General features: G+C 40.4%; 2 protein-coding genes across 2 annotated transcripts; one reads left to right on the top strand and one right to left on the bottom strand.

The window, feature by feature from the left end:
• Positions 1-2,994: 2,994 nt before the first annotated feature.
• LOC311266075 (uncharacterized protein) lies at positions 2,995-7,762 on the top strand (the record flags this gene model as incomplete). The annotated part of the gene is made up of 4 exons (XM_084368259.1): positions 2,995-3,020; positions 3,130-3,180; positions 6,749-6,849; positions 6,990-7,762. The coding sequence occupies 4 exons, from the start codon at positions 2,995-2,997 to the stop codon at positions 7,385-7,387; spliced, it is 576 nt and encodes a 191-aa protein (XP_084224385.1). The 3' UTR covers positions 7,388-7,762.
• A 1,047-nt stretch (positions 7,763-8,809) lies between these two features.
• On the bottom strand, positions 8,810-11,143 carry tmem125b (transmembrane protein 125b). Its single transcript, XM_084368743.1, has 2 exons — positions 10,657-11,143; positions 8,810-10,506 (listed from the first exon to the last, which is right to left on the bottom strand). The coding sequence occupies exon 2, from the start codon at positions 10,461-10,463 to the stop codon at positions 9,753-9,755; it is 711 nt and encodes a 236-aa protein (XP_084224869.1). The 5' UTR covers positions 10,464-10,506; positions 10,657-11,143; the 3' UTR covers positions 8,810-9,752.
• Positions 11,144-15,069: the final 3,926 nt, after the last annotated feature.

Below are 15,069 nucleotides of genomic sequence, written 5' to 3'. Positions count from 1 at the left end.
AGGTCTGGGTGAGAACAGGTCTGAGGAGACGATCTCATGTACCAACTTTCCCAACAAGTTGAAAATAGCTTCTGCTCTGAAATTGCACAGCGGAAATTACCACCCTCTCAGTAGATATACTTGTTGCATAAGAGTGTAAAGATGGAGGTTTTTCTGGACGAACACAAAGCTTACTGACTGCTGCTAAAGACTGGTTCATCTTTTTTCCAGTCTGTCTTCAAACACAACTTCCATGTCCTTATTTGTACATCAACTCAGAGGCTTCATAGGTCAATCAAGTGGTCTCCTCAAACATAGTCTTTTGGGTACAAAATTCACTTTTTTCCACACAGTTGGGGTGTTGCGGTAACAAAAGAGAATTTGGTATTTAAAACACTTTGGATTTGTCAAACTCAGACTGCTGATGCTTCATATTAACTACTGCCGAACTGTAGAATTAATTAAATTCAATACTTTATTGCCATGTCAGGAATTTGCCTCAGTGCAGCTCTTTAAAACAGACAAGAGAAACATACACATAAGCAGATAAAATATATAACAAAAATCCTCAGAACACTTAAACATTCATACATATGTAATATGATTTATCATAAGGTGCATAGTGATGCTGCATTGTAATTGCTTTGCACTGCTTCTTACCTACTTTTAAAGTGTTTGTTGTTAATGCCTGCTCTACTGCTAAAAGTGCGATTATGTCCGAATTCAAGTGACAGACAGCCCCTGAATATGTGCAGATCCTGAGGGGAGATATCCTGCACTTAAAACACTGCAATCTCTTTCCTGACGGGATGGACTGGAAGAGGGGGATGGCAGGGTGAAAGGGATCTGCAACCAGACCAGACCAAGAAAGATCACAGTTATTGATCTTACTGTAAATGCTGTGTGTACAACTCCTTCTAGCTGTCCTATTTCACAAGGGCAGTGGTGTTGTCATACAGTATCACACAGAAAAAAGTGCAGCATCGCCTCTCCAGTCACAACAAGTGGATTTTGTCCTGTTTTATATTGAAATGTACGGAAGCCCTGAACAGCCATGGGTCAAACATATTATTTATTATTGTTTTCCCGAGATAAGAAGATCATTTATCTTGAGATCTCACAAAAACAAAATGTTGCTCCTTCTTATTTCTCGAAGCTTGGCGTTTAAGAGATCCGCAATGCCATGCCAGCATGCATACATGGCGTCTTGACAAGTGTAGTGACTGATTTCGGCTGAAAAATAAGAACATTATCTCTTTATATGCGGGAAGCAACAAGTTGTTATCTCGTGATAATGACATAAACTACTCATGATCTCAAGAAAACAAATAAAATTTAACCCGTGATTAGGAAAACGGAGAAAAGAAAAAAAGAAAAAGAAAAAATAATATGCTTGACCCATGGCCGTTTAGGGCTTCCTTAGAAATGGCATTAGGAAGCAATCTTTCCACAACCACTATAGACAGGAATAGTAGTTATGACCAAAACCAGAACAACAGACATGGAAAAGTGTGCAACTATCCTTTGTGGCAAAATTCAGTACATTTGGATCATCTTTTCACATCAAAAAACATTGCAAATGGCAGTATGGCACCGCATCAAGTGCCATGTCATTAAATGTTCACCCAGCTGTTAAGCTTCTGTCTGAACAGCTCTGATTGCTACAGGTCCATTTCTGTGGACCCACAAACACACTCACAACTTTAAAGTGCCCTTGTTCTTTGAGGACGGTAGCTTAAGTGTTTTTTTTTTTTTTATTAACTCGACAGTGTGTTCATAAATGTGTGTACGAGTTACCTTATAAACTATCAACTGGAGCATGTATACGTTATCAAATGTTGGGAGGAATTTCTGTTGTAACTCATGTTCATGTTAGATATCTACTTTCCATTTCATCAAATGAAAGAGGAAAACAAGACTGAGGGTTTATTTTCATATCATGTTTCATCATGTTTGATGCCGGTGTTTCTTTTTAAATGCGCTGCCAGGATGTACATACTGGTTGGTTTGGGCAGCTTTTGAAAGCGCATCAATAAAATGTGAATCACAAGACACGATCTGATTATTATGCAGCGATGGTGCCATTCCACTGGTGGATTGAGCTGGCCGGATATCAGATGGTGGAAAATGAAAAAGAAAAACATGTCACAGCTCATATCATTTACATAGTGTCGTGCAGGATTCAGATGCACTTACACTCATATACAATATGTTATCTACAAAAAAGACCTTAAAATAGGATAATCATGACTGAAAGAGTGATTATTTTTCTCTCAATTGGTGACATTATAGCTGCATGTGTTGCTGACTGATCTTTTTCAGATGAGCATCTACACTGCCAAGCAGACATTTGCTGTCTTTGTAGTAACCACATCCAGCTGAGCAGGTCTGATGATGAAGGCTCCCTCTGCCTCTCTTTCCCCGTTGCTTTAAATGCCAGCTGAAGAGTTGGAGAGAAGAGGATTAGATGGGTCAGTGAGACTTAAAGCCAGACGGACATCTTTATCTTTCTCTGCAGAGAGAGGCAGAGCTTTGGAAAGCTTCGCAGGGGCATTTCTGGTGAGAAAACTCAATGAAAAGGGTGACAGTGACAACAAAATGGCTCTGGTCATTGTGGTGACCATGAGACAATCTTTTTAATGGCCTTATTTTCTTGGCTAAGATAAAGGATTTAATGCATCCATAACATGAATAATCCCACAAGTTTTAGCACGCTGCAGTTTTGAAAGCACCGAAGACGTTGTGCTCAGCCTCAGCTCTGACAGTGAGCAGTATGAGAAAGCTGAAATGGGATGGAGCTTCTTCGACAGTCTGACTGCACACTAATCTGCACATTGAGGGGAAAAATGTATTCCTGACATAGAGAACAAGCTGGCTGGTAAAACCTCCATTAGCATATGTTGTGCTTCCAATTACACAGAGATGTCTATGTATTAATAAGCTATATTAATGTATTAGAGCGGTGATGAGAACTAACTGTTGAGTGGGAAAGGCCAAGTGCAAAATGTGAACAATATGTCTATGGCTGCATCAGGCTCATGGTGGCAGGGCTGGGAGCAGACCAGTCATACTTGGGTGGTATTGGATTGTAACCAGGAACTTATCAAAGCTGTCCATTATGACAGATGTGATTTGTTTGCTCACCCTCAGGACTGGAGGTCCAGGAGTAATGATCATGGATGAAAGGCACATGGAGGCACAGTAAACAAACAAGAACCCAGACCATCATAGAAACACATCACTGTTGGTGGTGTATTACACAGCAGGCTATGGTGAATATATGTATTTTTAGCAGTTATGCACAGCTACCCATTTCAGTTAGTCATTTCCTGACATCACTACTGAGATAAGACTTCAGATTCAAAAGTCTATATTCAGCTTCTTCAAAGACCTTTCAAACAAAAAAAAAGCTATAATAGGATTGAATGCATTTGAAACTAATCATTATTGTGATGTGTATTTGTTTAAAGGAAAAACAATTAATACCAGGACAAAGGAGCCGTTCACCCAAAAATGAATATTCAGTCATTATGTTCTCACCTCCATGCCGATGGAAAGTCAGATGAAGTTTGGTAATTTACAAAACATTTGTGGAGCTTCGCAGCGAAATGGTTTTGCAGCACTCTCCTAAAGAACTGAAGTAGATGGGGACTTATTTAAGAAATATAAATATAAATGGCTCCTTAGAATTCCTCCAGCGTAATCCGATTCGCTGGAAGCAGTAGATAGTGACTGAATTTTCATTTTTCTGCAAAACTTGACGTCGGACATAGAAAGCATGCAGATATAAAGTGAAAGGGCGACCACAAATTAATTAACTTTCTCTACCAATGAGTAGATTCAATTTGATGGGCTGGCAGATGGAGTGCTACAGTATACTGCATTATACACAATTCAAGAAACACTCACATCCAAGGCTTTACTGCCGTCCTTGCATCTGATAACTCAAATAGAAAACTGGGAACTAAGGGACTGTGTACAAATTATTAGAGGCAGAGAGGAGGGTAGAAAAGCTGCGATGGTAATGTATCTTTTTCTTTATTCTTTTCATTTTTTTATTAAGCCATGGTGAAACAAGCTGTACCAACATAATTAAGATATTAGAGGGTCTTTCAGTGTTTTCTTGGTCAGAATAAATATTAATAGCGCTGATTTTAAAAACTGAAACATAATATAATAATATCTCTCCACCCGATTAACCCTCATACTGTCCCTAAACTGTACGCTGGTCGGAGCTGATTAAAAAGAAAAGAGTTTCACATCGAAATAAATCATTCGAGATGAAAGGACCTCATGTTCAAAGCTGCAGGAAAAACTGGAAGAAACTGCACTTTCAAATCTTTGTAGTCGAAATTTATCATCACTTCATGTCATTGTAAAGGTGATTAGTAAAAGGCCACCGGTCAATTCAGTTAAGCGAACAAGAAGAACCAATGCTGCTACTTTTGTAAAGCAGGCTCCATCTATCTACTGTATATTCTTGGTGATACATGATGCAGAGAGGATAATCATGCGTCTCTGAGTGGAGTGTCAGAATCTTAAAGACACTTGTGGCTCTTCTGAAGACACATTACTCACCCCCACTGGAAGAGAAATCATGACTGAATGTGCCTTGGTAATAAATGAGTTCACTGCTCTTCAGCAACACCTGCAACACGTGATGATTTAGTGGAAAGGGGTCAGAGGGGAAAGAAGGCTATTTAATACGAGACAAATACACTGAAGCAATGCAGGGGCCAGAGTGTGTTTTTTGCCTTCACATGCATACAGCATGTTGACTCTGAGGATGTCTTATGTGATAACAGTGCCACTGTCTGGCCTCGGAGTGCAGATGCAACAATTGTGATGATTTATCCAAAGGCTTTGATTGTCCCCATTCCTGAATTTTCAATTACGTTTATTAATTGATAATTAACTTTGTTCGTTGAAAGATTAAAGGAGCACTAGGTCATTTTGGGGAAGACATTTTTATCTTTGTTGACTGATTTTTTCTGCCTGAACAAACTCTCTGCATTTTCATGACCGAATATACTGGATAAACAAACTGACCTTAAAGGACAACACAGTTTCATACTGTTTTACTTTGTTTATATGTGGCTGACCCTGCAACTAGTGTTCAAACAGTGTTCTGGGGACCTTGTTTTCCCCTGAGAACAGCTTGTTTAATCAGTTATGGAAAAAAAAGATATTTCTGAGTTTGTATTATTACCTCACTGATATTTTAAAATTCTGAGTTTGAATTTCTTCATACTGCCCCTTTAAACTGTGGAGATAAAATGTATGCCTTGTAATACTCTCAATAATGATATAACAAAAATAAAAAAAAGTGTTTACAGTTACTTCAGCTTGGTATAGTGAGTAAAAAAGGAAATAGGAGGAGAAACCTAATAAAGTTACTCATTAACACCTCTGTCTTAGGCCACCGTGCAGGAAGGGTGACATTACAGGCTGCAACCTTTGCCCGGAAAGTCTCTTTATTTTCTCAGACGGAGCTGAAGAGGAAGACAAAAACAGCCGTTCAAACTCAAGTGGAGGAGAAAAACACCTGCTCTGTTTGTTATCCTCTTGTGTACAGGTAAGCCATTTGAATTTTTTCTTGTGTGTGTGTTATAAGTGTTACTGTGTGCGGCGTGGTGATGTAGGTTAGACAACACTGGGTCTGTTCTGGTCATATGACTAGTGTATGACCGAGAAACAGTTACTGAGGCCTGGCCTTCCTCTCTAGGTACGTTTTAATCGATATTACTTTGTACTGTTGCCTCAAATCACACATCATCAGCCAAAATATAATGTATGGAAACACTTTATATCTGCTGTTTGTTTTAAGGATTATTTTCTGAATAACATGTTTGTGTTCATGTTATGTTTAAAGTTAATTAGTAAGCAGTTCAGGACTATAAACATATAATCATGAACATTGCTCAAGACCTGACCTGGCTGGCAACTCCCGGATATCATGTGACAGTTTCTGTGTACCAAAGAGGAGTAGTTAATCACATTTTCCAGTTTGTTCAGGTCAAATTATTGTTTTAAAAAGGAGAAAGGGAGATGACTGGTTGCTCTACTGTATGTAATACAATGTAGATGAAAACTGTGTCAGGTGCTCTTGTAAAAAAACAGAGGCCATCCAGGCACTTCTTTATTAACTGGCTAAATCACTACAAAGCCAGTCATAAAGAAGTTCACAGTTTTGACCACCGTGTCTTCATCACAGCGCCAAACAAATAATTTGTTGCTGAGTCCTTTCCAGAGTGGTATTTATCGTCTGGTTGAAGACACCATGTTCGTAGGCTCTATCTATAAACTCACTCCTGTAACAGGGAATGAAAGATGATGATCAGAGCTTACCAAATTGCGCTCTGGAGGAGGTTTGTCGCTGATTTTTCAGTTTTGTGATTCCCCTGAACAAAGTGTTGATGATTATGATTACGATGATGATCATTCAATCAGGGCGGTGAATAGTCTAATCAAATCTTTGGATTCACATGTGTCTAAATGGAAAATATAGATAAATCCTACGCAAGGATATGCAGAATTAAAACGGGAAGGACAATAAAGAGAAATTTGTATTTACTCAGTTAGACTTTTGGTTGGTGTACAGAAATGAGTTTGTCCCTCAGACTGAACCGTATTTGAAATATTGTGCCTTTCCTAACACTCTCTGAACCTCAGCTGACGACTGTCCTCTGTTGTTCCTTCAGGACGCAGCGATGGGCCGGTGGAGCTGTAGCCTCTTTGCTGTGTTTTTTCTCTGTGGAGCTTTTATCAGAGAAGCACATCCGGCTACTATACCTGATGCAGGGGGGCAGAAGGCTGCTCAGAGGCACCTTCTGGTGGAAGACGACCGCTCAAACATTACTGTTAGTGAAAGTAAGTAGCACGCAGACACACTCTGTTGTTAACCAACCTCTAACTATTTACAACCAGGAGTGCCTGAGGAACTTTGAACTCTATGTAACTCCAGTCATAGGAAACAGAGGCAATAAATTCTTTCCCCGCTCTCTTCCCAGGAGCAGCTGACCTACCTAATGGCCTAAAGTCTCTGGAGTGGTCCTATCTGGCTGCAGGACTGGGCACACTCCTCACCATCTCTCTCTTCGTTGTGATGGTGGTCAAGTTTCGTATCTTCCATCGCTTCCTGGCCAGCTACAGGCACTCCCTGCTCCAGGAGTCTGACGGGGTCAGCCAGTATGGCCATGAGGACGCCTCCTTCCCTAACAGTGTGATGAGCAGAGTGGGGATGGACAGAGGGACTGGAAGAGAACTGGATGAAGATGATGATGGCTTCATTGAAGATAATTACATCCAGCCCAGCGAGAAACAGAGGGCAGAGAGGGAAAGAGAGGAGGAGGAGGACGAGGAGGAGATGGAGGACAGCGACGAGGATCTTCAGTTCACCATAGGCTGATTAGACAGAAGGAAGATAAAGAAGATGAAATGACACTATAGAAATTTAGATTTTCTGGCTTGTGAAACCTTAAAATGAATCATTGAGTACTTGTGACCTCTTGTCACACCAGCATGTGTCATTGAACTGTGTGTGGTTCCACTAAAGATAACTGTCCCAGGCCTGAATAGTCACAACTATATCAATAACTATATCACAAGATAAAAAGATGATGCACATATCTTTCGGGATTTCTATTTATTTTTTGTTCTGAGATCATCCTGTGACCCCTTGAAGGGGTTCATTGTTTGGGAAACGCTGAAAATGCACAGTCGATGATAAGATAAATGTGAAAACTGATTGAGCCACAGTTGCTTAAAAATGTCAAAATGGGCACATTTAAATAGTTTGATATTGTGAAAGTAATGAAGAAAATATATAAACAAAAGTACATTTTTTGAAAAATGTTGCTGCTTCTCATTGAGTTCATTTTAGTACAGTATAATGAGCACATCCCATCGAACACAGAATAGGTGAATGAAAAAATAGAGATTATCTGCACCCTGGATTATAACTCCCAAAACTGTACTGGATTGAGACGAACAATGTCTCAATGTTTTAGGTCTGGATCTTCAGGTTCAAAGTTGGCTTGCTGTCACATTTTCCCAAAATAAGATCTGATAAATTGAAAGGTTGCCCGTCAGATAGTCTCTGCTTTTACCTTTTATGAAGAGTAGAAATTGTTCCCATTGAAACTGAAATCTGTAATATTTGTTGAAGGTCCCATATTTTAGGAAGTGAGATTTCCATCTTGTTTTTTTTTTATTACAAAGCAGCTCTAAGTGCAATTTAGAGTATCAAAACGCATTAATTCACACAGTTCATAACAGTGTCCTCGAATGAGCAGTCAGGACTCCTGTAAGGTTGTGATGTCATGTCACAACACAACGACCCCAGCATGACACTGGTTGTAATAACTGGTTGTTGGGTGGTGCCTGCTCAGGCCTGTGAGAGCTGACCAATCAGTGCAGACTGGGCTTTAAAGAGAGGGGAGCTAAAATGGGTGTGTTCAGACAGAGGGTGAATACAGGTGCTGCAGCACTGGACAGTATGAGAAAAATAAGTGGATTAAATACCCCAAAATAAAAGTATGAACCTGAAAATGAGCATAACATGGGACTTTTAAATTAATAAATTGTGTGTTTGATCATCCATATCTTGCTAATGACAAATTCTGACATCACCTGCCAATCACTCGAATAAGTTAATTATTCACATTCATTGTAGGCAGTTGGTTGATTATATTTTGACTGTGAATCAACAACAAAGAGGCAGAACAATTTGACACTTCATCATATTTGTTGTAAAACTGAATGTGAAGAAAGTTACAGATTTCTGCTTAGAAGTGATCAGTTTGTGGGAGAGGCAGGAACTTGTATTCATGTAAGAAAAAAAAGGGTTTTTAATGCAATTATATGTATAGTCTGATTTTATTAAATAAATAAAGTTCAATGTCATTCATTTGTTCACTTACATGGCCAGCCTTGATCAGTGAGTCAGTGGTAGAGAACAGAAAAATGAGTATTATTAACACAGAAAACGTTTGTACAGAAGCCCTGAGGGACAAGTAAGAAAAAAAAATCTGGTGGCCCATTTTAATTTTTTAATTTTTTATCTTTTTACATCTGTGAAAGCAGGGGAAAAAATGTTTTCACAGATAAAAAGAAATAATTGAGTAAGAAAAAAAAAAAAAAAAAAAAAAGAACAATTTTCTCACTGCCGTCTGTAGGCATCCGTACATACAGTAATCATCACAGTAATGTCTGATTTGATGTAAACAGTGGGTAACACTGTCACATAACCATCATAAATAAGAGTCAATTTATAGTTAATTACATTTGAGTTAATAGTTGTCATGTCACTGTTAACAAACAATGAAATGCTTTATAAACCATTTATTAAGCAGTTGTAAAGGTTTATTAACATCAGTTGCAACTTTACAAAATACAATTGCTTTATAAATGGTTTATGAAGGATTGTTTGGTAACAATGACATAACTATGAACTAAAGTTTAATTAACGATAACTTTTTTCAGAAAAAAAATCAGAAAGTCCTCTTTTACTTTAAAAGTAAAAGAGTTTGAAATTGTGTCAAACAGTCTGTTTGTTCAGCAGATGTTCATCGGACTGCTGAGCCATTGTTGGTGCACGTGATGCAGCAGTCTGTTCTGTTCTGTAACTATTTCTAGGTAGGTGCCCCAACAGCCAAGAATAAGGATACTGATGTCCTCATAAATTCAAATTGTTGTTTTTCTTTTTGCACGTCTGCTACGCAAACGTCATCTTTCATCCTTCATCTCTGAGTGATTTTGACCATTTAGTCTATTCAGATCAGACTGGTCCTGCTGGAGGTCGCCTCCCTCCTGGCCTGGCCCACCTGTCCTCCTGAGACGCTGAACACCCTGACAACTCGACTCCCCAGCGTCCTCGCTCTGCTCACTCTCATCAACATCCTCCTTCTCTGCTCCCTTCTTCTTTTAAGGTATATGAGCACGCTGTAGACCACTACAGCTAGAACCATGCCTGTCCCAGCAGCCATTAGCACCAGACTAGACACCAACATTTCCCTGCTGTCATAGCTTTGGCTGCCGATGGTGGCCATGCAGAGAAGCACCGTCCCACAGAGCATCACTGCCAGCCCTACAGCTAAGATCAGCGCCGGGTCAGCCCTCCCGCCGCTCTTCAGCTGGTCGATCCGGCGTCGGCTATGCACACAGTTCATGTCCTGGATGGCAGAGCTGAGAAGCTGCTTGAGCAGAACAGCCAGGGCTAAGAGGCAGAGCGTGGTGCCAACCCCGAGGCGCCACTCCCCGGACAGGCTGGTGGTGGTGGAGAGGAGGCCCACGCCACCCAGGCCCAGAGCCATTATGAGTGCCACTGAGGCACAGTAGCACAACATAGAGTGGCGTGGCTCTCTGGACCACCACAACTCCACTTGATCTTCCAGGACACGTCGTTGCATCAGGCTGGGGTCCAGGTAGAACCCTGAGGGGTGACGGATGTGGTAAGGCTGGTAGATAGTCTGCATCTCAGGCATGGCGGTGTTCGCAGCTCATCCAGCCCAAAAGTCAGACTGACACCTTCAGATTGTGCAGAATTTGGGTGGATGATCAGAACACAACAGCAGGATTCAAACTTATATTCAAAAAGATTTTTCTATTAACTACGACAATGGTGATAGCAGGAACATCCTGTCCTCCATCTCAGCTTCTGTGAAAACAGTCACTCACTTGGTGTTGATGAGCACAGATGAGCGCCGTGTGTTGCTGTCCATCCATCTGCCTCTCATAACACAGCCTTAGTCAAAGCATTGCAATGGCTGGTTTGGGAATCCAACAGTTGTGTGGACTTGCTGTTTCCATTTTGTAGAATAGATTTTTTTTTTAGCTAAGAGTAATCCAGATGTGAGGAAAATGTTCCAGTGATGTTGTAGATGGTAAAAGTATCCTGACTTCACGCTGGAGGCAGAAAAAAAGGAGCCAAACGTAGAGAAGCTGTAACTTCTACAGCGTAAAAGTCACTGTCAGTGGAGAGGTCACGATGACGGTGACATCCTCACAGTGTGCTGTGCAAAGAGCCCGTCCACATGTCTTCTCAGTGACTGCACTAACGTCACAGATTGATAATCTGTGCCGTCCTCACATTCTCTACCCCAGTGCCAGGCAGAACAGAGGACCCCCCCCCTCCTCTCATCACACGGGAACACCATCTTGTCTGGTTAAGTGGGAAAAAGACGGGTCACAATAGCAGTGTTGGATCATGGTTAAGACAGAGATTGGCGACATTGTCCAGCATGCCCCTGCACAGACAATGGGCTGGCTGCTGAACACAATGATTGTGCTGCAGGAGGCGGGCGGTGGTGTGTGTGAGCCGTGGAGGGGTGTTGCGTTGCTGCTGTGGGGGGCCGAGTGATGTCAGTGCGTGCTGATAATGGCGTTTCTGTGATCCAAAGGATAGCGTCATTCACACACTACGCTGAGGCTCTTAGATAGGCCACAGTGAGACGCTCACTGACCCTGGGCCTGCTGATCTGTGTCTTCCAGTAATGCATCTGCCATGACCAAGGATATTTCATCTTGAATTTAAAGGGACAGTTCACTACAAAATAAAAAACAAACAAACATATTTTCCTCTTACCTTACCATCTAGATTGTTTTGTTGTGAGTCTTCAAGTTTTTTAGATACCAGCAGTAGAGAAGTGATGTTTCTTTTACAAAAATCATGACCTGGACGCTCTCTTAGCAGTCGCGCTTCCCTCACGTCTGACTGAAAGTGGCTGTCAGCTCGACTATAATGTTATAGTCAGCTTCATCTATTCCTGTAACACTTTAAAGTGGCTGGAGTGGCAGTCCAACACCGTGACAAGTTGCAAGTGACAAATAAGAGGAAATAAAAATGAAGGAATTCAGCAGTGTGTCCTCTCTGTTACAGTGCTACGATAGATAAATCTCTTTGCTACAGAACTTTATGACTCCAGCGACGTGCTGATACTGAGCCTCAGAGGAGTCTTTTAGCTATTGTGCAAATTCAGCAGGATGAGTCAGAGAGGGCCTCCTTACTAAAGGAGTGAGGCAGCAGCTCAAAATGGACTTTCTCCCCCTAGAGGACAATATCACAAAGTGTTCAATTCATCTTTTTTCAACTGAAGCGAATTAGATTGAATTAGATTAGATCAGAGAGTTTATTGTCATTATACAATGTACAATGAAATTAGAACGGCTTCACATTACGGTGCACAAGAGACAGGCAACCCAGCAAAAACAAAATATTGCTGCATATATTGCACTGCGGATGAATATATTGCACTGTATATTGCACTGTTGAGTGTTGAGATGAGTTCAGAGTGGTTATGGCTCTGGGGAAGAAGCTGTCCTTAAATCTGTTATTCCTTGTTTTGATGCACCTGTAGCAGCTGCCAGAGGGCAACACTTCAAATGATGATCTTAACTTTGTTATCATGACAAAAAAGAAGAGAATGGATGGATGGATGGATGGATGGTTTCATTTTAATGGCAGAAGCATCTACTGGACTGACTCACTAACATCTAAAATTACTTTTTGCTTTTGCATTATGGACTTATCTAAACCTGCAAGAAACATATGAATGTCTGGTTTAAAAGACCTGATCTTGCACCCTAAAGGATTCTACTGATTACAGTGACCAGAATTAGTATTGATAACTGAGATGACGTTGGCTTGGTGGGTGCCAGTCGATCTATCCTGATTTTTTCTTCCTTTTTTTTTTTGTTTAATTCAGACAGCTGGATTTTTTTTATAGCAAATAAAATATGTGAATCCAAAGAAGTCACCCACTGGTGCGTCTCCAGTCACTATGATTCACCCACAAGGTGGCAACAGATGACCACGTGACTCTGTGTCTTTTAATACTGTACAGTCAAATCAATTTAGTTACTTGTAGTATTGAGTACTTGTATTAGTTGTTGGTACATTGTTGTCATCTGTGCTTTATAATCATGAAGACAGAGTTTCTGAGGGACTATCTGAATCTTGTTCTCAGAATGCAACAGAACGCAGTGTGTGTTTGGTTTTAACGCTGTCTTAATTAAAGCAATTAGCCCGGCGATCAAACTAAACACAACAATATTTCAAGACATGACTGTGACACCTTATTATCACATATGCATCTTGTTGAACAGCTGGGAAATATGTGTTTGTTTATCTGTTTGTCAGCCTTGTGATAGAATAGCCTTGTAATTTCCCGGGTGAATTCTGGGAGAGACTCCAGAGTGCAACAGGCTCTGATAAATATGGATGCAGGGAATGGATGGACGGATATGGAAATGAATTACGCATGATGCTCTTCCTGAGCATAATATAGGTTAAATCAATCTGCTTTTTATAAATTATGAAAGGCGGCTTTAATTCTGGCATGATATATGCAGTTCAGTCTGAAGTGCACTCCACGTGTGCTCGGCACTCACTATCACTATTGTCCAAAAAGTCTATTCATTCAAAAATAGCCTTGATTACCAAGTGCACCCTCAAACCCCTTTAAATGATGCCACTATTTAATTACTGATTTCAGGTGCAAGCCCTCTGCTGCTCAGATAACTACCATTATGAGGCAAGCAGTAGAAGTGGTGGAATCCTACAGGTGTCTTGATGCTCTACAAAAAAGGCCAGCAACGTCTCTTCTGCCTCTGTAATATGGCACAATTTAATGTGGATAGGACCATCACGACTACGTTGTATAAATCCTACATTAAATCTGTTTTAACGTTCTCTTTAATCTTGGAAATCACAGTGTCAAGGCCAAAACTGAGCACTCCAAAATTATGAAGGCTCAGCACCAAAATCAAAGGTGTCCAGCAGGGCAGCCTCACTGACCTGTACAATAGACAGGTACTGCAAAAGTGCAAAATCCATCCTGTCAGTCACTGCTCACCCTTCACTCTGAGTTTCAGTCACTACCTTCTGGCTCCTGGTTCAGATTTCTCTCTGTAAGAGTCGACACACACAGGCACTCATTATTTCCCACTGCCATTTTCCTCCTTCATTCAGGTCAGGGGGCAGACAGTTGTGATGGTGTTTCTTGTAGACGCTATAGGGATGTTGATGATGATGATAATTTTGTATTTTGTGGATTGTGACAATGTTTCATGTTGAGGCTGACCCTGGTCAGTGTCGCTTCGGTCTGTATACCATCACATTGGTGGCTGTTATTTATGTAATGGCATTTGTCCTTTTGTCTTTTTTTTAATCTACGTCTGCCCTTCAACGACAAATAAAGTTGAAAGTTGAGTTGAGTTCATTTCAAACTGAATTTATAGAGCCACATCAACAGACTGCAGTCATAAATATACTGCTTAGGAAGACAGTGTAAGACAAGGCTATTGAGCATAGCGATGTTTACTCCATTCATTTAAATAGGGCTGGTAAGCTTTCTTTTTTAAATGCATTTTGACCTGTCCCATTGACACTAATAATACATTAACATTGCAATTATACATGGCAAAATGTGTAGTTGTTGCTGTAGATCAGTCTGTAGAGGGCAGCAGCCTCCATGTTTGAACAGAAGCCCGTAGATTACCACAATGTAAAAATAATCATTGCAAGTATGTCTAATTCTTAAGTTTTACCATTCAAAAGTAGTTAAATTGAAAAATACACCTATTTTGCAGCATGTGTGCAGTCGAGGTGCAGCTAATTTTACCTAATTTCTGTACTGTTGTGTACTTTAATCTTTGTAATGCATCATGTTTAATGAGCTGATCATATATTGTGTTTATTATCTGCAAAATGAGTATAACTCTATTCAAATGAAGTGGAGTAAAAAGTGCAAATATTTCACTATGACACACATTACTTCAAATTATACTTGAAGTCGGCCTCCAGTACATGATTAAATGTGCATAAACAATCGTCAGGTGGCAGAGGATCCCTTGTCTACTGTCTCACAGCACTCTGTTTATTTTTGAATTATTTAAAGGTGCAATATGTAGGAATTTTAGCTGAAAACATTCAGAAATTAACTAAAATTATCGACCGACTCTGAGGGAATAACAGTTTTGACCATAGGGTGTCTATGTATTGTGTTGCAGAGACATCCACTTAAATTAGCTTGTTAACCAGCTAGCCTTGGCGGTCCTGGTCCAAAGCTCCTGTGATAGAGGTTTAGACAT

The sequence above is a fragment of the Pagrus pagrus genome (assembly GCF_965226575.1).
Source record: "Pagrus pagrus genome assembly, chromosome: 12".
In the NCBI taxonomy this organism is placed as follows: Eukaryota; Metazoa; Chordata; class Actinopteri; order Spariformes; family Sparidae; genus Pagrus; species Pagrus pagrus.
The sequence above is the reverse complement of the archived record's forward strand: the minus strand, read 5'-3'. Positions and strand labels throughout refer to the sequence as shown.

Coding starts and splice junctions, on each gene's coding strand:
- tmem125b (XM_084368743.1), bottom strand. CDS start 10,463: ATGCCTGAGATGCAGACTATCTACCAGCCTTACCACATCCGTCACCCC.